General features: G+C 42.6%; 1 protein-coding gene across 1 annotated transcript in view; it reads left to right on the top strand.

The window, feature by feature from the left end:
- The window catches only part of UBR3 (ubiquitin protein ligase E3 component n-recognin 3), an 89,290-nt gene that overhangs the window by 26,291 nt on the left and 35,647 nt on the right, over window positions 1–27,352 (top strand). The window contains 13 exon segments of the mRNA XM_082210354.1: window positions 754–843; window positions 1,756–1,884; window positions 1,989–2,041; window positions 2,696–2,829; window positions 3,523–3,620; window positions 6,209–6,341; window positions 8,379–8,475; window positions 10,588–10,729; window positions 11,414–11,518; window positions 13,712–13,885; window positions 16,172–16,632; window positions 21,066–21,154; window positions 27,000–27,149. Of these exon segments, the coding sequence (XP_082066480.1) occupies window positions 754–843; window positions 1,756–1,884; window positions 1,989–2,041; window positions 2,696–2,829; window positions 3,523–3,620; window positions 6,209–6,341; window positions 8,379–8,475; window positions 10,588–10,729; window positions 11,414–11,518; window positions 13,712–13,885; window positions 16,172–16,632; window positions 21,066–21,154; window positions 27,000–27,149 (1,855 nt within the window).

The following is a 27,352-nucleotide window of genomic DNA, read 5'->3' as shown; positions in this document are numbered from 1 at the left end:
AAAAACCTGGGAGCCGCAAAACTCGTCATTATAAAAATAACTTTTTTGTCACTTTTTTATTATTTCTTTGTTTGACCCCTCAGAATTACCGTATTTTTTGCTCTATAAGACTCACTTTTTCCCTCCTAAAAAGTAAGGGAAAATGTGTGTGCGTCTTATGGAGCGAATGCAGGCTGTGAAGCTACCCCAGATGCCAGAACAGCAAGAGGGATTGCTGCTTTCACTGAGCAGTGATCCCTCTTGCTGTTCTGGCTTCTGAGATTCAGAATATTTTTTTTCTTGTTTTCCTCCTCCAAAAACTAGGTGCGTCTTGTGGTCTGGTGCGTCTTATAGAGCAAAAAATACGGTGGTACTCCTCATAGAAATAAACGTTAAATTAACAAGTTACCTTTTGTGTGTGTGTGTGTGTGTGTTCTTCACTCCCCTTCAAAACAGTGACCAGCGTACATGCCCCCTTTCAATGCAGTGACCAGCGTACATGCCCCTTAAAATGTAGTGGGTGGGCGGGAAGGTGACATCAGGACGGTGCGTGACTAACTCATGCACCGCCCCCATGCGATGTCACAGCCAGTACAGCGCCCGCCACAGTGGGGAGTGTTGGGGCTCACAATGCGCCTCCTCCCCTCGCTAGTATCCGCCCCGGAGCCGTGGCAAAGGTATAAAAGAGCCACATGCGGCTCCGGAGCCGAGGGTTGCAGACCCCTGATTTAGGTAGACACGTCCAGATCAAATATGTACATATTTTGTTTGTAGGCTGTTAAATGCCAAGAGCTAGATCTCGATTCCCTCCTTCCAGACCAGGAGATGTTGATGAAGCTCATGGTTCACCCACTTCAGATTCAGGTAAGTTGGCCAAGTATTTTTCTCTCTCTGCATGTATCACCTCTGTGATGTGTCAAGCGGTAATCGCAAATAGCGAGCAGATACAGAGGGTAACATCCAACTACGTACATCCACAGTCAATACAGAAATTTGCTTGCACAATGGGAATTTTTGGTTTCTCCTCTCCCCCCTCCAGCCTCTTGTGTGGCCTCAGAAGATGCTTTGGTGGCTCTCCGAATCCTCCAAAGCAAATTGGGGGCGGGGGGGGGGCCTGCAAGGGAGAGAAAAGGAAGGAGATGCCCCATTGTATCTACATTGGATTTCACTCATGGTTCATTGCCTCAGACAGTTTTTCACCACTGGAAACAATTGATTTGTGGCTGAATGTAACTGAGTGCTAAGGGCATGGATATCTGAATAACTGCAAGTTCATTCCCACATTGTATGTACAGCACTCTTTGTTTTCCACATATGGATCACAATAACGAGTGAGAAATTTTTGGGTGATTCTATTGAATTAGCAAGAGGTAAAGTGAAGGCCAAAAGCGGGAGTGTATCTGAGAACAACACAGAAAAAAGTTAGACGGTATAAATAAGCAGGGAAAATATTCATATCCTGTGGAACAACTGCTCAGTGGTTGCAGTTAAAAATGTGATTACATCCTTGGTTGTGGCTGACATTTTGTCTGGATGGCATCCTATGTATTAGTGAAAGTCACAGGGGAGAAAGATTGCTATGTTTGCTATGTTGGTTTTGCAGTGCCTCCGAAGTCTAGTGTGCCACCACGGATTGAAATATTCTGCAAAAAGCTGTGTGATCAGCTACAAAAATATACTCTCAGCTTTTCAAGTTCTTAACACTGCAAAATAGTATGCCTAAGCAACAGGTAGCATGTTGAGCTGAAACAGCTTTCTTTTTGCTCTTTCTGGTAGGCAAGCCTCTCTGAAATCCATAGTAATATGTGGGTAAGGAACGGCCTGCAGATTAAAGGACAAGCCATGACTTATGTACAGTCCCACTTCTGTAATTCCATGATTGATCCTGACATTTATCTGTTACAGGTAGGTCAGTACTTTTTGTAACCTCATCTGATCTATGTTATTAGATAGCTAAACAGTAATAACTAATATATATATATGTTCTCTCCCCTCCCCCCCGAAAACAGGTTTGCGCTTCAAGACTTGACCCAGATTATTTCATTTCCTCAGTTTTTGAAAGGTAAGATACTGTTGAAAAGAACACACCGTCTAAGCAATGTCTGCCTTGTGGTTTAAATACACCATAGGGGGGCTCTTTAATTTACATGTGGTGGCAGTGCAAATTTGCAAAAAAAAAAATAAAAAAAAAAATCTGGGTAATGGTATATGACAAATTAAAAAAGTGCACTTCCCCCCCCAAAACCAGAAGCATTCCAGTTAGCAATAGTAGGTCAGGAAACAAAGTTAAAAACTTACTTCTATACGGAACAGCAGCTGCAAGAATAGTGTACGCAAAAATGTGGAAAGAGAAGGCTATTTTTTAAAACAGTTGTTTATCCTCACAGATCTCATGGTGGTATACACTAGGCATGAGTAAAATATATCGTGCCAAAACCACAATAGAGTAATAGTCATCCTCATAAAAACAGTTAGAGGCAACCAAAAACAAGCAGGCTAAATGATAGCGAACATCAAAATATCTGGGCAAGTAAGCAAGTTGCACTTCAATATTCGCTGCTGCTGCGCTGTGTGAAGTTAAGGGGTCTCCATTTGATCATGTCTGGATGGGCAAATGCCTGGGAGCCTTGTGAGCTTCCTGGAGGAGCAACAGGAAATGTTCTCAAATTATTAACCGCACTAGATTTTCTAACATTCATATTTTCCTCACCTGTAGGTTCAAGGTGGTTGACCTCTTAACAATGGCTTCCCAACATCAGAATACAGTGCTAGATTCAGAGCACGAGAGATCGATGTTAGAAGGCGCCTTAACATTTCTTGTCATTCTTTTAAGTCTCCGTTTACACTTGGGTAAGATTAATTGGCTTTCTGCTTTACTCCTAGTAATATCTATGTCGGGGTAGGAATGGTCACAGGCACCAGTGTTTAGGTAGGAATGGTGATGGAAACCTCAGCCAAAAGCACTTGCTAACTCTTAATGTTATTGAATTGTTTCTCGGAACCTTTGCCTTTGTTAGTCCCTCTTGGTGGAAGCCAAAAGTTGTGGTTGCCCACTAAGTTGTGTTTATTTAGTCAGTCTCCATTCTTGTAACTTGAATCCATTGGTTTGGGTCCTCGCTTGCTCGATCGTCCTTGTGACAGACCTTTAGATATTTGAAGCTGGCTATCCTATCTCTTTTCAGACTCCTCTTTACTAGGCCATACATGCCGAGTTCCCTCAACCATCCCTAATAAGGCTCTAAATCAGGCATAGGCAAACTCGGCCCTCCAGATGTTTTGGGACTACAACTCCCATCATCCCTAGCTAACATGACCAGTGGTCAGGGATGGTGGGAATTGCAGTCCCAAAACATCTGGAGGGCCGAGTTTGCCTATGCCTGCTCTAAATCCTTGTTTCTTATTGATACTCTGTCATAGTATTTTTTTAAAACTCTTTTACTGTAAAACTGAATACACTTCTAGGTAGTAATAACTCCACCTCCGCTTCCTATCTTATGGTATGTATTATATGGTTATGTTAATTTACCTTTCAATTTCTCCTAGGAATGACTGATGATGAGATTCTTCGGGCAGAGATGGTAGCTCAGCTCTGCATGAATGACAGGACTCATAGTTCTCTACTGGACCTCATATCCTTGGAATGTTGTTAAATGCATTTTTTCTGTGACTAACTAACAGGATTCATGTATTGTTCTTCTCTTTGGTGTACAACAAGTAAGACTTAGAAGCAATTTTGAATGCCTTGAAACAATATTAGCATATAATTTTCATATGAAAAGTTGCATGTTGAGCTTGCAATGAAATTTGATGTTGTGCTGAGCTGGAGATATATATCATATATCATATATGTATATTACACACACACACACACAGCATAAGTACTCTAGTCTTTCTAACTCTGGTCTAGGAATATAAATCATCACCTTTCTTCCAACCTTCTGATTCAAAAGGATAGATTTGGGATTTACAACTGTGTTTGTCTTTCCATTGAATTAAACTGCCTTCCCCAGATTGGGTTCTTGCACTCCAGGGAGTAATTGCGCAATATGCCAGGACAAAAATAAATAAATACTAGTGTTATCTGGTTTGTTTGAAATCCACATTTCAGTCTTTTAAAAAACTGTAATGTACACGAAGACCCAGAAGGGTGCAGTATAGTGTTCTCCTTCTGGTGAGATAATCTTCCATATTTAAACATGTGAAATCTGTCTTCCTCCCCTGTTAGCAACCAAAGGGTGAGATTTCAGAAAAACCACAACTAGCCAAGGCTTTAGTGTCGTTGCACAGCTTTCTTTTTCTTACCGATGTGCATATCCTTAATCTAGTGTAATGTGGATTAAGATGGATTAGTAATACCACTATATTCATGCAATTATGTCCTTAAACCAATTAACATTTTGCAACTGTGATGGGGTCATTTTTCAGAATGATGGACATTCTTTGGTTTTTTTGTTACAGCTTCCTAGCACCTCTGGAATAAGCATTTAGTTACGTATCTAACCATTCTCTTACTCTGAATTGTACAAACATGTATTTGAAATCTATGTGCCGCCTCCAAGAAAACTTTCAACATTAACACTTAAAATGATGGATCGAACACCATTTAATTGTGCAATATAGACCTCTTCTGGTGAAGTGAAGCAACTGCAGAAATCCCTGTTGCTTCTGCCCACCAAAAGACATGCTTACACAGTGGTACCTTAGTTCTCGAACAAATTGGCTCCCGATTGCCGAAAAACTGGAAGTACGTGTTCCGGTTTCCAAGTGTTTTTCAGAAGCCGAACGTCTGATGCGGCTTCCACTTGAGTACAGGAAGCTCCTGCAGCCAATTGGAGGCTACGCCTTGGCTTTCGAACGGTTTTGGGAGCCGAACAGATAAAGTTTGAGAACCAAGGTGCCACTGTAGAATCATGGAAGGAAGGGACTATGAGGGTTATCTAATCCAACTCTCTTCAATGCAGGAACCTTGATCGACCCACAACCCTGAGATTAAAAGTCTCATGCTCTACCGACTGAGCTATTAAAAAATGGCTGTGTATTTCTAGATGAAGTTTGGTATGCATGTGGGGATGATTAGGGAAGCAGGAGAGGATATATACTTTAATGAAATCCTTCCTAACTTCCATATTCTAGCAGAGTTCCAAACATCCCCCTTTTTAAATTACACAGCGATCAGTTTGTTGCTGACTCATCTGAGTCTTACTATTAAAGATTCCTTCCTGGTAAAATCCCATCTAATCCCTCTTAAAAAGAATAAACAATAGAATCTGATTTAACGTTAATATAAAAGTAGTTTACTCACAGATTCATTCAGGTTCACAGACATATCCCTGAAGGCAGGCTTAGGTTGCATAACAACTAGAACTATTCCATAAAGAAGTTAGTCCCAAGTGACTGCAACTGAGCAGTCACTTCTCCAAACACACAGCAACATCCAAAATGGAGAACACACACTGATCAGAACATGGAGGCCGTGTTCTCCTTCATGCTAGTACAACAGATCACACCCTCTTCAAGTCTATCCCAGCTCAGGAAGTCTTCTCCTGAGTGATGCAAAACATTCCCTAACATGTCCACTGTAGGAAAGTTGTACAGTGGACGCTCGGGTTGTGAACGCGATCCGTGCGGGAGGCACGTTCACAACTCGCAGCATTCACAACCTGCACGTCTGCGCATGCGCGGGTCACAATTCGGTGCTTCTGCGCATGCACAAAGCTCTGTTGAGTTCTTCTGCACATGCGCAAGCGCCGAAACCCGGAAGTAACCCATTTCGGTACTTCTCGGTTCGGCACGGTGCGCAACCCAAAATCATGCAATCCGAAGCGTCTGTAACCCAAGGTATGACTGTACTTGACTGCAGTTTTACATCCCACAATGCAGTGGTGACTTTTTGTAACAGAAAGCACTCCTCCTCACACAAGGCAAGGCATGCAATTTCTGCTGACCCCCACCACCCCACACATGCGCACTGGCAGGCCTCCACAGTGTCCCATATATGTATACTGTTGCAGAGGATCAACCAACCCTCAAGTACAGCTAGAGTGATTAGGGGGAGTTGAAAAACAATATGCTGCCCCATCTTGCAGAAGTGTTTTCTTACTAGTTCAGGGCCACCATTGGATACAACCCGAATAAAGTTAAAATATGCAACGCTCAGGGGAACGAACACCTTTTTGTTGAAAAATTGGGCAATTGTTGTTTACCTTAACACAAGGATCACATTCCAGAAAACCCAAATCCGAAAAGTGGCATTATTCCTGGAAGCTTAAGCTTTGAATCAATGCTGTCAGCTGTAGCTGATTTTAAGGCTCCTGTGTTTGAACCTGGGGGCTCTATGCAGCAAGGAATGTATACACCTAAAGGTATGTTCAGTTTTTATGGGTGTTTTAGTGGGAATCTGCAATATATGTATGGGTTCTTAATGAGCTGGTATTAATTACAACTCTAGAAATTAATTATTGTTATTTATTTATACCCCGCCCATCTGGCCGGGTCTCCCCAGCCACTCTGAGCAGCTTCCAATAGAATATTAAAAACACAATAAAACATCAAACATAAAAACTTCCCTAAACAGGGCTGCTTTCAGATGTCTTCTAAAAGTCAGGTAGTTGTTTATTTCCTTGCCATCTGATGGGAGGGTATCTCTAAGATGTAAACAGCTTAGAGATAGTTGACTTCAGTTGCGTATTATGTGAATTTTGGTGGATTGATAAAAAAAATTCAGAATTTCATTGTTGTTACATGCTTTCAACTTTTTTGCTTTTCCTTCCCCAATTCCTCTGTTTAAACAAGTGGTTGTTTTTCACACTTTGAACACCATCATGATATGTACAAGAACCAAAATAGTTGATCGGCGAACAGGTTACATTGTAATTGTGTATGTTGAGTAATGATAATATAGATATGTGTTTGAATATGTTGGCACAAAACTGAAACACTTAGCTGCTGAAAACCTGCATTGTGGTTGAGCATGCACGCAGGTTAAGCCAAACCTTATCTAAACATAGACAAACATGTGAGCACTGAGGGGAAAATAATTGTGAATGTGCTACTCCTTCCCTGGTCCTGCTGCTGCCATGCTACCCAGTGCTAAGATGCAGTTTGGCTTAGCATTATGTGTGATCCCTCATGGTTTGTCTTGTTTTAGACAAACCAACAGTTGTATCTAGAGCAAAGTTTTAAACCATAAACCTCAGGGCCAGCTTTAGAGCATCCCATTTGATGGGGCTCTTGTGCCTACCAGATATGGGACCGTTATTCTTATCCGAAAGGTGTTTCAGAGTGAGCACTAGGACATCTCCAAGATCCAACGTAAGTGTGGCCGTACTTAAGATTGGATTTGAGGAGTGGACTGTCCATTGAGTAGTCTTGTGTGTGCACACGTTATGTGTATTACATTACAGTCGTACGTCGGCTTAAGTACTTAATTCGTTCCGGAGGTCCGTTCTTAACCTGAAGCACCGCTTTAGCTAATGGGGCCTCCTGCTGCCGCCGTGCTGCCACCGCATGATTTCTGTTCTCATCCTGGAGCAAAGTTCTTAACCCGAGGTACTATTTCTGGGTTAGCAGAGTCTGTAACCTGAAGCATATGTAACCTGAAGCATATGTAACCCGAGGTACCACTGTATTTCTTATCAGTTGTGGTATGAGAGTGGTTTGACTCAGTTTTAGGTTTTTTTCATGCTTGATTAGAAAGCAAATGGGCATTTTATACTCCAAGGGGAGAGGTAAAAGAGAGCTTCTTGTAGAGTGACAGTGTTTTCCTGCCCCTGGCAGCTGGAGAAGTACAGTCCCACTTAGTGGTTTGGTAGTGCCCACTTAGAAACACCTTTTGGATAAAACGATGAGTTCCTTCTCATTAATGTGTGCTTCTTCTTCTTCGTGTTGTTATTTGAAGTACAGTGGTACCTTGGGTTACATACGCTTCAGGTTACAGACTCCGCTAACCCAGAAATAGTACCTCGGGTTAAGAACTTTGCTTCAGGATGAGAACAAAAATCACGCAGCGGTGGCGCAGCGGCAGCAGGAGGCCCCATTAGCTAAAGTGGTGCTTCAGGTTAAGAACAGTTTCAGGTTAAGAACAGACCTCCAGAACAAATTAAGTACTTAACCTGAGGTACCACTGTACATGAATAAACAAAATAATCAGTCAGCTACTTTAGTTCTTAATCATTCAGTATTTTTCAAGCACACCAGTATAAACTCGGGTTTTAATGGTTGTTAATTGGATTTCATTGTCTAGTGTTTTTAGATGTTTAAATGATCAGGTGAAGGTATGGTATGTTTGTAAGTGATTCTTTGTGTGTGAAGTAATTTGTATTTATCTTTTTTACAAAAAATTAAATCTTGAATAAATTTCAGAACTTAATGTCAAACATGTCCTATCTCTTTAACAATAGCTGAAGTCTGGGATAAGGAGTTTGACCCAGTCATGGTAATTCTCCGAACTGTTTACCGTAGAGATGTGCAATCTGCGATGGACAGATATACAGCATTGTAAGTTGAATGTATTCTAAAATGAATACTATATTATGTAATAGTAATATACAGTCCCTTTTATTCTTAGGCAGTGAACCCGTTGGGAAGTCATGCAAAGCCAGTTTGTTTTAAATTGTGGCTTAATCGTGATTCTTAATTGTGGATTGTTTGTTCGCTTCAAACAAGCCATGAGAAATAAGACAGAAGTAAGCCCAGATTTGCTACTGACTTTATTTCTTGCTTATCGCTCGTGGTTTGTGTGAATACAAAAACGTTCCATACTCTGACTTGTCTGAGTACATCCTTAAAAGTAGATTGATACTCAATCTGCTGCCGTAGTTAGCAAGGGCAAAATCATTCCAATTACATATTGTTCCCACTCACTTGAAACAAATTATTATTCAGCTGGCTTGGGTCGGTATACGGCTGAAGTTCTTACAAGTATAATTTTGTGCTTTTCACTGGTGCAATTCTGTGAAATGTGTACCTTTTAAGATTTTTTTAAAAAAACCTTCGTTTTGTGAAGTGGCATGTCAAAATGATGTATTACCTGCCATTTTGAAGAAATACATAACCTTTTCAATTTTTAGTGAACTGAATAATATGTTCCTTGAAGCCAAGTAAAAACAAATTGGAAGTCAACCTTTTGGATTTCTCCTTCCCTCCCATCTCCTCCCCTCCTACCCAATACTTGCATCTTGAAGAACTGTTCTAGATATACTAACTGGAAATGTTACCCATCTAGAGATTTGCAGTTGTTCTTCATTCCCATCTGTGTGGTACAACTATGTTTACTACCCATATTATTAAAAGGATGATTTATCACGTGGTCAGAAAACAAAGTAAAATTTTTGTTTTCAAGTCTCTTCACTTCCTTGTTTCTGCTTTCCTTTTGTCAGCTGTGAGTTACAGGTTTAAGATGAAATTCTTTGAGCTGAATCGCACTCTGGCAAAAATGGGAACATCCTGTTACCTGAAAAGATTTTGCCCTCCTTCAGCACATCTGGACTTGAGCTCAGTACAGATGTTATGCTTAACTGTCTTAATCAGAGTTAAGAGATTGGAAGCAGGCTGCTTTTCTTTATTGGTATTAACCATGGTGCACCAGAACATCAGCACCAGTATTAATGTTAACTGTAAACCTAGGCTTAGAAACTGGCTTGCAAACCTTTTGAATTTCTCCTCCCCTTCCATTAGTATTTACCATGGTTGCATACTTATCTTGCTGTACTTAGGTTAACACTGACAAGGACAGGAATATAGAATCCATGTGGAAGGAGGAATGGGGAGTATCAGTTGTGCTGGTGAAATCTAAGACCACAATCCTAAGTACACTTAAAAGAGAGAAAACACACTGAACTCAAGATTCACTTTCGAGTACATGGTGCTGTGGTCTAAACCACAGAGCCTAGGACTTGCTGTTCAGAAGGTCGGCGGTACGAATCCCCGCCACGGGGTGAGCTCCCATTGCTCGGTCCCTGCTCCTGCCCACCTAGCTATTTGAAAGCAAGTCAAAGCGCAAGTAGATAAATAGGTACCACTCTGGTGGGAAGGTAAACGGCGTTTCCGTGCACTGCTCTGGTTCGCCAGAAGTGGCTTAGTCATGCTGGCCACATGACCCGGAAGCTGTACGGCGGCTCCCTCGGCCAATAAAGCGAGATGAGCGCCGCAACCCCAGAGTCGGTCACAACTGGACCTAATGGTCAGGGGTCCTTTTACCTTTACCTTTTACATACTTAGTACATTTTTTGTGATCATAATGAAAATTCTCAGCTTTCACCATTCTCTGATGTGCTGTTGGCTTTAGTATTAGAAGAGCCAAAGCCCTTTATCCAGGGTTGTATCCAATGAAGGCACCCCGTTAGTGCAAGGATTTCTGCTCCCATCTCTCCCTAGCTCCCACAAATCTATTCCTGGATTAGGGCGAAAACCCATAATGCATTTGAGCCTATTTTATAATTGGCACCTGGCTTCTAAAGTGTCCGGTACAAGCATTTTAATTTTTTTATTTATTACCAGAAATGCTGAAAAGGGCATGCACTCCAATGGGCATTCGTTGAGTATCACAGTTCTCAGTTGTATCTTCTGTAGCATTAACTTTGAGCAGGTTATTTTTTGGTTCTCTTGCAGCTTAAAACAAAGTGGAAAAGTTCATGGAAACCCCTGGCCTCCTTATAAGAAACGGACGCATTTACACCCAAGCTACAAAGGACTCATGAGGCTGTTGCACTGCAAAACTTTACACATTGTGTTATTCACTCTGCTCTACAAGGTACTACTGAATGGTTGGAGTAGGGAGCGGGAACCAAGGGACACAAAGCTACTTCAGACTTTACATAATTTTGGTTGTGGAGGATGTTTGCTGTGGGTACAATTTTGAAACAGTGAAATAAAATTAAAAATTTAAGCCAAGTAATACCCTGATCCATTTTTAAAACTTGTTTTTCCAAGGGGAAATGGAACGTAACTGAATACATTTTAAGATTATTGTTAAGAGAAAATAGTGCCACAAAGCCCTCTTGTTTTGCTCCGGTCCTGAAACATTCTGCACATTTTCTCAGCTATACAGGCTCAAGCTAAATTAGGTGGCCAGACTAGAATTTTTGAAACCTCATCTTGGGCTCATCTCTCTCTCTCCCTCCCTCTCCCTCTCTCTCTGTGTACTTCTTTAATTTGTTCCTTAAAATTAAAGCCTGCATATTTCCACAACACAAACATTTTCTAGTTGTGTTTGGGAAGGCGGTGCTGTGTGTTTGTGAATTGTGACCACCATTTTTCTCTTGGTAAATCGTTAACAGCTGTCATTCTGAGAGGTTATCCTGTACTGAATACTGAATCATGCGGAACTGATGTAGCTATATATTATTTCTTTCTGTTTCCCCTCCCCTCCCACCGAATTCTGAAGTGGAAAAATTTTGAAAGGGGAAAAGGAAAGTAACATTTACTTTTGCTTTAGATCTTAATGGATCATCAAAATCTGTCGGAACATGTCCTTTGCATGGTTTTATATTTGATTGAGTTGGGACTAGAGAACTCATCCGAGCAGGAATCTGATGAAGAAGTAAGTGCTCACATTTCTGTACCTTTTTTGGTGTTGTGCTTGTATCTAGAACTACATTTTTATTTTATAGACAATATATTTGCTCTGCTCACAGCAAACCTTTACTGGAATGGAGGGGTGGGGGTAAGGCAATTTTCATTCCTCCCTCCCTCCTGTGTCCCCTGGAAAGTTACTTGGGTGGGCTAGGGCAGGGGTCTGCAACCTTTAAGACAAAAAGAGCCACTTGGACCCGTTTCCGAAGAAAAAAAAACTGGGAGCCGTTACCTTTGTGTGTGTGTGTGTGTGTGTGTGTTCTTCACTCCCCTTCAAAACAGTGACCAGCGTACATGCCCCCTTTCAATGCAGTGACCAGCGTACATGCCCCTTACAATGTAACGGGCGGGTGGGAAGGTGACGTCGGGACGGTGCGTGACTAACGCACGCACCGCCCCCATGCGACGTCACAGCCAGTACAGCGCCCGCCACAGTGGGGAGTGTCGGAGCGCACAATGTGCCTCCTCCCCTCGCTAGTATCCGCCCCGGAGCCGTGGCAAAGGTGTAAAAGAGCCACATGCGGCTCCGGAGCCGCGGGTTGCAGACCCCTGGGCTAGGGGACCCTCCATAACAGCATGGGAGGTGGCACTGTGGACTGTAGGAGGAGGTGGACATTACTGAAAGTTGCCCCTTTCCTACAGTTAGAGCCTCTGTTGACATGGCGTAGTGGTTAGAGGGCTGCCTTTGGCCCTGGAGACCAGGGTTCAAATCTCCACTCAGCCATGAAACTCACGGGGTGACCATGGGGCAGCTACTCACTCTCAGCCTAACTTACCTCACAGGGTTGTATGTTCGTCACCTTGAACTCCTTGCATGAAAAGTGAGCTCATTAATAAAGAAGGCCCCAGACCGTCCTTCTCCAACCTTGGGTCCTCATATGGACTACACTCCCACCTGGGAACTTGGGGTTGGAGAAGACTGCCTTAGACCCTTCCTCTGTTGGTGGAAGGACATTTTGGATCCAATCCACTATCATTTCAGAGCCTTATTATTTATTTATTTTTAATAATTTTTTAATTCAAAATTAAAACAAAGCATATTATCCAGAAACATATCATCCTTATTCCCCCCCCCATTTTTCATCCCTCCCCCTCCCTCCCCCCACAGAACCCACCCACCCCACCCCCCGACTTCCCTCAGTTCCAGTCTTTGATTTCTCTAAAAATGCTGTTTTCTGCATGTTACACAGATGTATGAATCCTCAAACTATTTAGCTGATTATGATCAATAAAAAGTTTCTGAATGTTTATTCAAAACCAGTCAAGGAGTCCAGTTCGCTTTGTTGCGTCTTCAAATACTTTGTAAAGGGTTCCCATTCATCTTTAAAGTCACAGTTATCCTTGTCCCGTAGCTTGTATGTCAGTTTTGCCAGTTCTGCATAGTCCATCAATTTTTCTTGCCATGATTCTTTAGTTGGGGTTTCTTCAGTCTTCCATCCTTGAGCCTTATTTTAATGGTGGGCTGCTCATTGTGGGTGGGGGTTGGCCCCTAGGAGTAACTCAAAGACCTCTAGTGCAGTGAGCTCAGAGCCTGAAAATCCCAACTCAGCCATGAGCCCACCGGGTGGCTTTAGGGAGGCTAAACAGCCTTAGCTCACCAGGTGCCATATAGGGATAGCAATACTTCACAAGGCTATCATGGCAACACGAGAACAGGGCCTTCTCTGCAGTTGCTCCCTGTCTGTGGAATGCTCTCCCCAGGGAAGTTCGCCTGGCATCTTCATTATACACCTTTAGGCGCCAGGCAAAAGCGTTCCTTTTTAACCAGGCCATTGGTTAATTTGATTTACATCCTATGCCCTTTTAAAATGTGGTTTTTAGTGGTGGAGGGTGCTATTGGGTTGTTGTTTTTATTTTTATTATGTGTTTTGTGGTTTTATATCTTGATTTTATTATGTGAACCGCCCTGAGACCCCTGGGTATAGGGCGGTATAGAAATTCAATACATAATAGTGGGAGAATGTATATGGCGCATAACATTGCATAGTACTGTCACCTTAGTATTTCCCCCAGCATTTAAAGTGCTCTGTAAATACTAAGATGGCAGCCCCAGTTATTCAGGAATAATTTTCCTCCATGTGCGGATTGGATGGGTTGCACTGACCACATCTGGTGCTGATGGCCTGCTTTGTTTTTGTTTGTTTAATGGCTGATGTGCCAGGATTCCACGGGAGGACAAGAGCGCTGCCACGATAGTTGGTTCCCAGGGAATAACTTGGTGTCGAACATGCGCCACTTCATTAATTACGTGCGCGTCAGAGTCCCAGAGACGGCCCCAGAGGTGAAAAGAGAACCACCTGCAAGTACCAGCGCCGATGGCTCAGCAGCTTCTCAGGTAAGGATGACATCTTGCAAATTTATTATTACGGTTCAGGATCTCAATGCTGACCTCAAGGTCTTTTGCCTTTATGTGGTTGAATTAAGCTTTGCTGAACTTATAGCTGTCCATATTTGATACTTCAAGACCTGGTATGTAATAATCACATTTCTTAGGGGGTTTTAATACCATCCTTTTCCCTCCAACTTCCCAGAATCCCAGGCGGCCTAAAGGACTTCAGAGAGAGGTAGAATTCTGTGTATCTTGCATTCTAATGGCAAGATGGCTTTAGCTGTGCTGACCCTAACTTCCCTGCAATTCCACAGTCTTTTCAAGAGTGTTATTAAGAAATAGCCGCCATTGCATATTTCTAACTATTGTGTTAAAAAAAGTGCATTGGCCTAGAACATGGCAATCCTTTTTGGTTCCAAATTAATTGTGCCATCTGCTGGAGATAACCTTTTTTTAAAAGGGGGGGTGGTGGAGAGAATTGCTAGCCTGTTGGAATAAATACTGGCTGCTTTGAATGTGTGTGAATTTCTGCTGCGGTTCTTGCTAACATTTAATAATGCTGCTGCTCTTTAGCTTCCCATTTTCAATAAGCCTGATCCTCAATCTTGTTAGAAATTACTTGAAATGATAAATGGTTAGTTGATTCATCTTTGTGAACACATGATTAACTTGTTTGAATGATTTATAGCCAATTCATAATGGGGTTGCCACCTTTTCGGGTGGAGGGATGGTGAAGAACAGAGCCATGGCTCATTTTCTTATAGTAAATCAAGTATACACTACTACATATTTCATTAGCAGCAAGGCTATGCTAAAAGGAAAATGCTTAATGGAAGGCAAGCGTCACAGTTATTTTTTAAGGACAGAGCAGCAACTCCGTAAAATAATCTCATTTGTCATGGTATAGCAGGTATGTCCAACAGGTTGATCGTGATCTACCAGTAGATCACTGGACGTCTGCAGTAGATCACTGGTAGATCATTGGCTGCCCCCAAAGAAGCTGAACAACTCTGGCTCCCCTAACTTTGACCTGAACCCCCCAAAAGGGCGTAGATCACTGCCAGTTTTTAACTGTGAGTAGATCACAGTCTCTTGGGAGTTGGCCACCCCTGTGGTATAGAACAAATTTTAAGAAAAATTGCAGCTGTAAAACGCACATGGTTTTTTTGACCCACCTGCAGAACCAATAACACCCCCTAGTCCCTCTTTAAATAATGCAACGTGCTCTTTTTTTCTACATACATATCTCAAATTTATAACAATTCTCATAGTAAAACGTACACAGTGGTATTCCAAACTTTTGAAAAAGGACTGGAACCTTTTTAATCATAAAGTTTTTTAGCTGTAAACTTTGTGTATTGGGAGGGGGTGTTTTACTGCATACATATTGGGAATGTTCAAAAGTGTTAAGCAGTTTGGAGCAGGCTGTGGCATTACTTTTCCCCTGCCTTTGGAAGTGCTAATTTCCCCAGTCCTTCCTCTGCTGGCCTTAACTGTGACTGAGCTTAACATCTGCAACTACATTTGGTTATGATTAAGGCTAACCAAGACTGGAAATCTGAAGAGAACCTTGGTTACACTTAACTGCTGATCATATTTGGGTTTGGATACAACCCTAAACCATAGCTTGTTCAGCTTTAACCCACCCAAGCCAACTAATTATGGTTTGTGTGAGGTCAACAAACCACTGCCTGAAATTATGGTTTTACGTTGGCTTGTGTTAACTGTGATTTGTTATTTCAAAACTCAGTATCGTGGCTTAATGGCTTAAAGAGTCCATGCCTCTGCCAAAACTTTTGGAAACCAAAGCACGGCTTCCGATTGGCTGCAGGAAGCTCCTGCAGCCAATCAGAAGCCCCGTCAGACATTTGGCTTCCAAAAATAGTTCACAAACCAGAACAGTCACTTCTGGTTTTCAGCGTTCGGGAGCCAAAACGTTCAAGAACTAAGCTGTTCAAAAACCAAGGTACGACTGTACTGAATTGTGGGTAAGATCGGTGGGGGACGGGATGGTTTCTTCAGAAGGGAATGCTGGAGAGGCAGATGATCCTGTGGCCTGCTTTTAATTGCATTACTTCGTTAAGCATTTGGGAGTTGTATGTGTGCACCAGCCTCGGGAGATTGTGAAGTATATTTTAAATGTGAATGTACTTTTAAGGTGTGGCAGTTTTTGTTTTAAACAGCTACGTAACAAATTGAAATTATTTAAAACATAAATTTAGTTTAGCTTGTAGTTTTCATACTTACTGATTACTATATCTAATGCCCTTTTCTTAATTTCCCCCCGTTAAGAATTCAGGAACAGCACAAGTGTTCAGTCTGGTTGCAGAGCGCAGAAAGAAGTTTCAGGAAATCATCAATCGGAATACTACTGAAGCCAATCAGGCTGTTCGACCCAAGACTTCAATGAAGTGGTCTGCTCCAGGTGCAACTCCCCAGCTGACAACAGCTATCTTGGAAATCAAGGAAAGCATATTGTCTTTGCTAGTGAAGCTTCACCATAAACTGTCAGGAAAGCAGAACTCTTATTACCCACCCTGGCTGGATGACATGGAAACGTTAATTCAGTGCGAAAACCCAAAGTACTTACACGGGGATGGAATGACTGCGGTGGAAAGGATTTTATTGAAAGCTGCACTTCAAAGCAGATTGAACAAACGTATCATTGAAGAAATATGTAGAAAAGTGACTCCACCTGTACCACCCAAAAAGATTAGTCCGGCAGAGAAGAAAATTTTGGACAAAGAAGAAAGGTAATTGGTGGTGGCGGCGGGGTTATTTCAGTGTTTGAACCGATTAGGAAGTTTGACAGTATTCTGTGTTAACAGGCTTCTAGTTCTTCATTTGAGACTCTTAGGAATTTAGGGCACTGGTTGGCAGTAGACTTGACTATTGCCAGTTGTTGTTGATGCTGGAAGAAAACTGACTGGCAGGAAGAGCTAGGGAAATGGATGCTTGCTGCATTTCCTTTCCCCCTTCTACCCATGTCTCAAGAGAGAAAATGTTGTCATAATCTGCCCTCCACTGTCTTAACAGGGCTGCAGTTCTAAGGGTGTGTTTGTGTGTGCATGCATTGATTCTACCGGGGTACCTTGGTTTACAACCATAATCTGTTCCGGAGGTCTGTTTGTAAACCAAAACAGGTTGTAACCCAAGGCGTGATTTCGGCAATGGGGCCTCCCCAAAAAAATTGTAATCCAAAAAAAATGGGCTGTAATCCAAAAAAAAGTTTGCAAACCAGGACACACACTTACGGGTTTGACGTGTTTGTAATCCAAAACGTATGCAAACCAGACTGTTTGCAAACCAAGGTACCACTGTATTTGTATTGCTATAAAACACATTTTTCTCCTCTAAACCTTACTGGCAGTGTGTGCTTAGTGTGATACCCACACATGAGCTTTCGTAAGAGTCACTTTGCGACCTATACAGTGGTACCTTGGGTTACATACGCTTCAGGTTACATACACTTCAGGTTACAGACTCTGCTAACCCAGAAATAGTGCTTCAGGTTAAGAACTTTGCTTCAGGATGAGAACAGAAATCGTGCTTCGGCAGCGTGGCGGCAGCAGGAGGCCCCATTAGCTAAAGTGGTGCTTCAGGTTAAGAATGGACCTCCGGAACAAATTAAGTACTTAACCTGAGGTATCACTGTACTGCTGTGTTACCTGATAGAGTAACCTGAGCAGGCAAGACTGCGTGTCATCCTGACTCTTTTTGTGGATCCCTACCCCCAGTGTGTGGTGAAATGGGGGCCAGGCCCCTCCCGCCACACCTTTCATGTTGCTTCTCACTCCACCTGACCATCAGATCACCAAGTTGCTTGGGGGCCATTGCAGTATGTCTTTGCAGAGGTAAAGGTAAACAGTTAAGTCCAGTCACAAACAATTCTGGGGTTGCGGCACCCATCTTGCTTTAATGGCCGAGGGATCCGACGTTTGTCCACAGGCAGTTTTTCCCGGTCATGTGGCCAGCATGACTAAGCCGCTTCTGGCGAAACCAGAGCAGCGCATGTAAACGCTGTTTACCTTCCCACCGGAGTGGTACCTATTTATCTACTTGCACTTTTGGGAGGTGCTTTCGAACTGCTGGGTTGGCAGGAGCTGGGACCGAGCAACGGGAGCTTACCCTGTCATGGGGATTCGAACCACCGACCTTCTGATCGGCAAGCCCTAGGCTTAGTGGTTTAGACCACAGCGCCACCCATGCCTCTTTGTGGAGGAGAGAACATCAAAAGTCATTCGGCATGTGGAAGGACCTATGCTGGCAGTTCCTCCCCAAACCAGCATTGATTCTGGGGCAATGCTGGTATGTGGAAAACTCCTCTCCTCCCCTCCCCACTCCTGTCTGCCATGGGGCTTCTGAAAACAATGCTCATGGTGGTTTGATTGATTGATTGATTGATTGATTGTATTTGTACAGAGTTGTGCTACAGCTACTCCATGCCGCAAACATACTGTGTGACTCTTAAATATATATTTTTTAAAATAATTTTTATTGATGCTCTTTTCTCATAACAAACATTCAGTATCACCACTTAGCATTCATTTTCTAGTTTCCCCCCTCCCTTTTGAATGGACTCAAGCCGCTTCTTGTTCTCCCCCACCCCACCCCCACTCGCTGCTAACGCAGCGGCAATGTAGCAGGGAAGCTGCGGCGAGTTACTCCCCGTTCGGCTGGTCTCCTCGAGTCCCCACTCTTCCGTGGGGCTTTTTCAGGGGTGCGCGTAGCCTTAGCGCTTCCCCTACAGGTCCAAAATAGCCCGGAACGGTTGTCTCTTAACCAGACGATCCGTTTCGTGCTGCCATTCTGCTCCGCAGACTCTTAAATATTGGGAAAGCATGGGACCTGCCGTGAAATGTATATTTTTTTTAGGAATCGCCTTATCTCCGTGATTTCAAATTGCTTAATTCCCCCCCCCCCCATATTTTGTTTTAATTGTCGTAATTCACCCTGCGACCTTAAGGTGAAGGGTGGGCAATTAATTAAAAATCCAAATTGGCCTAATGAGGATTGAGTGTGCCTGGTGGCTACAGAATTCTGAAGGACTGTTTTGGAAAGGAGGGGATATGGAACTGAGTGGCTGGAACCCGGAACAAGGAGCACTCCTCGCACTGCAACATTTTTTGCTGTTGATATTTAGGGTTTTTGCCCCCCCCCTTTAGCACTTGCACAAACCTTGGGGCTCCCTCAGTTCTGCAGATCCTTTTCATACATTTGTATAGGTCATGCAGCTGTTTTAGCTACATACGGCAATAGCTCACTCCTGGAAATAGAGGAAATGATGCTTGCAAAAAGCCTTGACAGGAGAGGACGGGGAGGGGAGCGGGGAGCTGCGTACATATGCTTTTGTGTAAATCCACAACAAAGATGAATCTCCACAGGCAATTAAGCTGTTTTGTGTGACCTCAGTGTGTGGAAGGAAGTCGGCAGGAATACAGAGTCCAGTTTGCCATAATGAAGAAGGAGCAGGCTCTGAGCAGTCAATGATGACCTATTTTCTGGTTTCTTCGTCCTGCAAAGACAAACTTGACATCACCCACATAAGCCGTTGCCATAGAAACTAAGGCATGGAGCTAAAGAAGAATTCAGCAGTGCTGCGTTGCAATATTTTTTCAATCACGGTGTGGAGCCCCCTGGGCCATGGTAGAAAATCACTGAGCTGTACTGAATTTGTCAGTTTGCTATGGCCTCCTTATTAAGGGTCTCTATTTACAGTTAGCCTGTTTAGCAGAGGCATAGCATGCGCTGAGAGGAATTCCCAGGGGGCGGCGGTGGGGTTCAGTATTATGAAAGCTGCCTCGTTCTTGATACACCCTCCTTAAATGGGACTAAATTGTGCTTAACTGGGTACTCAGTTGCACTTGTCATATAATAAGTGATGCTGACAATGTGACGGTGATTTTAAATTGCATAAGCTCAATCTTTGGTATCCTTGAAGATCTAGAAGGTTAACCGCATAAGTTACATAATTTTTTAAAAATGGGAATAAAAACTTGCTTGTGTCAAGCCACAATTTGGATGAGAGGATTTACGCGCTTGTTAAAGCTATGAAAAATATTTGGTGCCATGTCCTTTGCGTATATCGGCAGCTAATTAGTCCATTATTGTGACAGGATAATGGCAAAAAAGCATTGTATCTAAGGCAGAAGAATTCTGATTTGTTCTTGACAAGAGGTTTGTGCTGTCAAGTTAACAATTCCACTAGCTGTGTAATGACGTTTTCTGTAGACTTTTGTGCTCTTTCTCTAGAGTTTTTAGGGAAGCTCACATCCTTCTCTGAGACCGTAAAAGCATGGTTTTTGGTTGTGCAAAGCCCCAGCATTTTAACTGAGTCAGGTTCCTAATAATATCAACATTCATTTTCTGCGTACATTTCATCCTGCTGTGAATGTTTTTTTTTAAATAAATCTTGTATTTTTATGTTGTGAACCGCCAAGATCTATGGACAGAAGGCGGTATACAAATTTAATTGATTATAATAATAATAATCTGCCACATCTGCAATCACACTTCTCCCCACCCTGTCTTGACCAAGCCTTGAGATTTTCCAGGGAAGGCCAAGCCTCCTTAGCATACTGTCTTGATGTGTTACACAACATGCTGTTATGTGGGAGAGGGTCTCCTCTGTAGTGGTGCCCTACTTTCAGTATGCCCTCCACTCTGGCACCAATCTTCTTTTTATTTTGGTGTCAGGCTAAAACCGGGTTATTTAGGCATTTGTAATGGGCCTTTGCTTTTTTAAAAGATTTTTTACTGTTTCATTGTGCATCCATTCCAGATATGTAGTTGGGAGTTGTTGTTTTAATTACTACTGTGTCCCACTCTGAAATGCTTGGATGGAGGATATATTTTAATCAATTTAAAAAGTGTGGTCAATAAAGCCCTCTCTGCAGTGTGGGTGGAGCATATTCTGCTCTTGTCTTTGACTTGTCTGGAGTTCAACTAAGAAGAGAAGGAAGAGGTAGAGGGCAAGCATACATTAAGGGCTTCTGGTATATTTGGTCATTAAAGCTTTGGGGTCTTGGGAGATTGACATGCAATAACATCAGGCAAAAATGATAGTTTCAGGTTTTATGTAACGTTGTAAGATCTTCTTGTACTCTACTAACCTAAAAACAGAGTTCATGAATTGAGCTGTCTTAGCATTTGTTCACAATTGCCCACCTTCTTCTCTTTCACCTAGGCGACAGAAGGCCAGGGAGAGGCAACAAAAGTTGTTGGCTGAATTTGCATCAAGGCAGAAAAGCTTTATGGAAACCGCCATGGATGTTGGTAAGGTTTTATTCTCCATTTTTCTCAATGTGTTTTTTTTCAGGTCTCAAGAACTTTGCAAAAGAGGCTAAAGGAGTATTGTTTCCTAGGGCACATTTAATGATAAGAAACAGGATATTTAGACTGAAGGGAGCGAGAAGGGAGCGAGAAACAGCGTCCCCACTTGATCGTAGAACCATCAAGGAAAGTTCTTGCTGTTGCCATAAAAGAAGTGGCTCAGTTTTCTGGTTTAGCCACATAACTGTAGTGATGGCCCTTCACTCAAATCTATTCAAATCCTGCATATAAACTTGCCCAGCAGCTTTGTGCATGGGGTTGAAATGGTAGGGGGGGTAAAAGGAGCCCCCCAAGCTCACTGAAGGTTCTGGGGAGATGATGTGCAAATGCCATCTCCCAGTGCTCCTACCAAGAGTGAATGGAACTCCACAAATACCTGGCAGCGACCTCAATTATATTATTAGCACTCAGGATGTTGTTGTTTAGTCATGTCCGACTCTTTGTGACCCCATGGACCAGAGCACGCCAGGCACTCCTGTCTTCCTCTGCCTCCCGCAGTTTGGTCAAACTCATGCTGGTAGCTTTGAGAACACTGTCCATCCATCTCGTCCTCTGTCGTCCCCTTCTCCTTGTGCCCTCCATCTTTCCCAACATCAGGGTCTTTCCCAGGGAGTCTTTTCTTCTCTTCTCATGAGGTGGCCAAAGTATTGGAGCCTCAGCTTCAGGATCTATCCTTCCAGTGAGCACTCAGGGTTGATTTCCTTCAGAATGAATAGGTTTGATCTTCTTGCAGTCCATGGGACTCTCAAGAGTCTCCTCCAGCTCCACAATTCAAAAGCATCAATTTTTCGGCGATCAGCCTTCTTTGTGGTCCAGCTCTCACTTCCATACATCACTACTACCAAATATGGTTGGATGATTTTGTAGGACTGACAGGATACTGTTTTCTCTGATCTCTCCTAAGCATCCGTTAGAAACACAAGAGTTATCAGCACCCTATCCACATAGAGTGTGTCTGAAGCTTCAGGGCTACTACCCAAACCACTTCTCAAAAAAGAGAGGGGGGAGATTGGGTTCTAGCTAAGCAAGGGAGTTGTATCATTTCCACTTCCTCTAGCCAGACTTTGCTAACCAGGGTGGATTTGCCAGTCCATTCTGGAGATACTTCCCACATCGCTTGATTGAGCATTTCGTAAGCCACCCCAAAAAATCATTAAAGGGCAGGATGTGAGTACTTTGGTGGGCAGTATTGGTGGATGGTACATTTCCAGGCACAATTCAAAGTGTTGTGCTGACCTTTCAAGCCCTAAACGGCCTTGGCCCAGTATACATGAAGGAGTGTCTCCACCCCCATCGTTCAGCCCGGACACTAAGGTCCAGCTCGGAGGGCCTTCTGGCGCCTCCCTTGCTGCAAGAAGTGACGCTACAGGGAACCAGGCAGTGGGTCTTCTCGGTAGTGGTGCCCACCCAGTGGAACGCCCTGCCATCAGATGTCAAGGAAATAAAAAACTATCTGATGCTTAGAAGAAATCTGAAGGCAGCCCTGTTTAGGGAAGCTTTTAAGGTTTGATGTTTTATTGTGCTTTTAATATTTTGCTGGAAGCCACCCAGAGTCACTGGAGAAACCCAGCCAGATGGGCGGATTATAAATATTATTATTATTATCATCATCATCATCATCATCATCATCATCAAATAATCAAGACAATAATGTGCTCCCAAAGACCCATGTTCTGGCTCAGCAGATAAACTGGTAGATCCAGTGTCTGATGCCAAACAGAAGTGATTTGGGGAGTGAGAAGACAAGCCAAGAAGTAGGACGTTTTCTGTGTTGACCTGAAACAATTCTGTGTAAGGGCTAGAATAGCAGCAAAGTCATCCGCCATCTCTGTAGCTTTTGTCTAAGCAATCTGGTTGCTGCATGGTTGGAAAACTACCTGAGAAAAGTGTGTATGCCAGCTTGAGTTCCTTATAGTAATAAAACTGATAATAATTTTATTTTTTTATACCCTGCCCATCTGGCTGGGTTTCCCCAGTTCCTTGGGGGAAAGGCAGAATAAAAATGCAATACATACATAAGAACTTATGAGTGGCCAACCAATGGTGTAAGTCAGGGATAGCAGGGCCTGATGGAAAACCCATCGGTCCCCATTCCTGGTATAAGTGGTTGGATTTTGTGACACTGCTATTGTCAGTGGAGAAAGACACATTCAGTCCATATTGCAGCAGATGGCTGGCTTTCAAAATTGTCTGACTTGCAAGTGGAATCACCTCATTTTAGAATTTTATCACTTGTGATTTTTTTTTAAATTATACAGAACTTAATGTGTTGTGATTTAATGTTAATCCAGAGAATTCATATGGAACATCCTTTTGACAAGTGGGTAATACTCTTTTTCTAGTCTCTTATTCACTCAGCGTGATTCTGCAGCCCAGCTTTCAATTCCTGGAGCAAATTATTTTTGAGGCGTTGCTGGTAGGGAAGGTACATACTCATTTTAATAGCAAGGTGACACAGGTTTTCCTTCTGGATTTTATAGGACATGCTGTGTTAGGGCAAAAGATATTAACATTCTAAGAGTTGCTTCTGTGCTTGGACTCAGTGCTTTGCAAGAGCAGTGTTGCTTCCAGTTAACAGATTGTAAAAACCACACTTAGCATGTGGGGTTTCCAGTGCTTAAGCTAAGGCGTTGCAGAAACATACAATATTTAGTGTCAAGTTATGCATTATTCTCATGGATCAAGATAATTTCAGTAACCTAGTGCTACTTGATATGTGATTTGAGGGTTTTTGCTCTGTTTTGTTTTTAAAGATTTATACATTTGACATTGTTGAAAGCTGTCTATGGGCAATTAGGAGTACCAACCATACATTTTATCCCCAGTTCCTTTATCTACTATTAGTTGGTTAAAAAACCAGTTGGGCTAGTAGTAGCAATTGCCCTAGTGTAGTGGTAATAGGATACATCAGGCTTCTTCAACCTCGGCCCTCCAGATGTTTTGAGACTACAATTCCCAGCATCCCTGACCACTGGTCCTGCTAGCTAGGGATCATGGGAGTTGTAGGCCAAAAACATTGGGAGGGCCGAGGTTGAGGAAGCCTGGTACACATTTATTTTCCCAGTTGCTTACAAATGCCTCGGGAATCTCAATATGACCCACTACTGCTGCTGCTGCTGCTACTACTACTACTACTACTACTACTAATAATAATAATAATAATAATAATAATAATAACTTATTATTTATACCCCACCCATCTGGCTGGGTTTCCCCAGCCTCTCTGGGCGGCTTCCAACAAAAGATTAAAAATACATTAAAACACCAGTCATTAGAAGCTTCCCTAAACAGGGCTGCCTTCAGATGTCTTCTAAACATCAGATAGTTGTTTATTTCTTTGACATCTGATGGGAAGGTGTTCCACAGGGCAGGCGCCACTACCAAGAAGGCCCTCTGCCTGGTTCCCTGTAACCTCACTTATCACAGTGAGGGAACTGCCAGAAGGCCCTCGGCGCTGGACCTCAGTGTCCGGGTTGAACGTTGGCGGTAGAGACGCTCCTTCAGGTATACTGGGCCAAGGCCGTTTTAAAGGTCATAATGGAAAATAATGGCTATTTCTGAACCATTGAGAATGTTCCCTTCTCTTATAATAAAGCTGTGATCATGATTCCACTAATTCTAATTAATAATAACGCTTTCACATACTGTTTTTGAGCTGCTGTAGCCTTTTAGCTAGACCCCCAGCCTGTATGATCTAACTGCATAACTATGAACTATGCATTTGCTATATTTAAAGTAATATATTCAAGTTCTTAATTTAGGCTGGTACTGCAGTGGCTTTGAAATCTGGTTTGGAAAACTTTTTTTTTAAAACTGTTATTAAACAGCACATGGATTTTGTGCCAAAATCTAAAGTAGCTCACCGTGTGCTGTTTTCATGCACTACAGCAATCAGGACACTTTAACAAGATATGCTGTCTTTAGTTAAGTGGTTGATTTAATCAGTTTTATGCAGCTATAGCAATTGCCTAATAAATCAGTGATATTATTGAAGATGCTTTCTCCTTTCCTATACTGAACAACAGAGGTGACTTCCTTATTGTTGCTTTGGTCCTGCTGTTATGTAGTTGGTAATCGAAACATTGCGTATTCAAATCCTATTGATTTTAGCAGGAAAAGTTGAAACCCACATTTTAATAATCTGTCAAAGTACAGGAATACTCAGCGCAGGAAGTTCCTTCTGCATGGCTGTGCAGCCTGTGGCTGGAGGGGTAACCAGATGTAATGGTTAAAACAATAATGAATTGTTTTCTATACAGAGATATATCCTATGATTCTGTAGATTGGCGATTGATTTGTATAGTGTGGTTGACTTCTCTTGTCACAGCAAGCCTTAACATTTGAATGTGTTTATATTCAATACTCAATTGAAAATACTTGCCGTTATATTTCCAAAGCCGTTAAAAAGCCTTTTTTAAAAGTGATTTATTAGCAAAGCTTTCCTAATGGATTCTTTTTTATCTTTGGAAACAGTGACCTGAATTCCCTTATAGGTTGAAAACATACAGGAGAAATGTTGTTTTCCTATTTCCTATTTACATGATGTCTAGCTTCCCTGTGAGAAATTAATATGGAAAGGCTATACTTTCAGCGATCACTTCTATAGTGCATAACTAGAGAAATTAATATAGAAATGCATTGGTTTTTAAACATGAAAACTACCATATTCATTTCATCTGTTGTTCTTCCAGTTGCCACTGGGTGGTGGTAAAAGTGCATATAGTGTCAAAAACAACATTCTTCTTTTTCTTCCTGCTCCCTGGTTTCCCCTCTAGATTTTGGCAGCATTGCCATTAAGAAACTAAGGAAAACAGCATCTTCCCTGTGACCAAGGTTACACGTTTCTCCTTGCCTGTGATAATGGAGTTCCCCGTCAGGGACTTGAATGTGCAGCCAATCTCTGCAGAAAGCAGTTTTGCCTGCCCAATGCTTGGGGTTTTGCTCACCATAGAGCTGGCAGAGCTCCTTGGGCTGTGGTTCCTGGCAACCACCTGGCTGTTGGGGGCTTCAGAAGCACCTTGCAAGGGACTTTGACAGGTGGGCAGAACAACCCACCTATAATTTATCTGATTACATGGGTTTATTGGCCGGTGGGTTGTCTCACTCCCCTGCCAAAGTTGGTCCAAGTGGGTGGGGACAGATAATGATCTGGCCCACCGGGCCGTAAGTGTTCCTCACCCCTGTTCTAGTCCCTCAGTGAGAGAAACGTCCCACATGATGCTTTCTAAATGTTCTTCTGGTTTTTCTCATCCATTGTCTCATGCCAAGTCCCAACTTTTCAAAGTTTGGATTGAAAAAACAGGAGTTAGATAGATAAGGGGCTTATTCAGATGAAACACATGGAATATTCCAATGCCTCCACATTAATTCCTAATTCAGTGATGGTGGTGGTTGTTTTATTTGATGTGCATTTTTCTTTTCTTTTTGTGTACATAAGTTTGCTGCAGCTATATAGATTTCAAAACTGGCCAGTGCAGCAGCTTCTCAGTCACTTCCTGCAGTGGAGGTGGGGACAAATTTGTCCTACCACCCAAATATTGCAAGGAACATGCTTTACTCTCTCTCTCTCTCTGTATATATAACATAAACATTATTTATAGTAGCATGGAGATAAAGCTCAGTGTGGACAAAATTAAATATATGTGCCATCCTTAGGTGGAAAATAGTAACACGCTGCATTTTATAATTGGTATAATGATCCAGCTGACAGGCCTCTCTTGCATTTTACCCATTTACTTATGAGAGTGTCCGTTCTACACTAATACAGTTTCCTTCCTCTGATCCTTAGAGTCACCAGATGCAGAAATTGCTATGGAGATAGCAGCAGCAGAACAGCATGTCCCTGAAGCTGTGTATGATTGTGTTATTTGTGGACAGAGCGGCCCTTCCACTGAGGAGCGACCAGCTGGATTAGTTGTGCTCTTACAGGCCTCTTCAGGTAGGGCTGAAGAAACAGCTTACTGAGTTGGAAGAAGATAGTTAGATATCTGAGAATATTTTAATGGCAGCTAGCGTTTGCTGTACTTCAAAGGAGCTGCAAGAAAAGTGTACATACGGTCATCTCACATGTGGTAGCTCTGGATGCGAACGGGATCCGTTCCAAGTCTCGTAATCTGGTGAACCGGGTTCGTGTCTCCGCTC

The sequence above is a fragment of the Podarcis vaucheri genome (assembly GCF_965113315.1).
Source record: "Podarcis vaucheri genome assembly, chromosome: 1".
NCBI classification, from domain to species: Eukaryota; Metazoa; Chordata; class Lepidosauria; order Squamata; family Lacertidae; genus Podarcis; species Podarcis vaucheri.
This window is presented reverse-complemented; position numbering and strand designations above follow the sequence as displayed.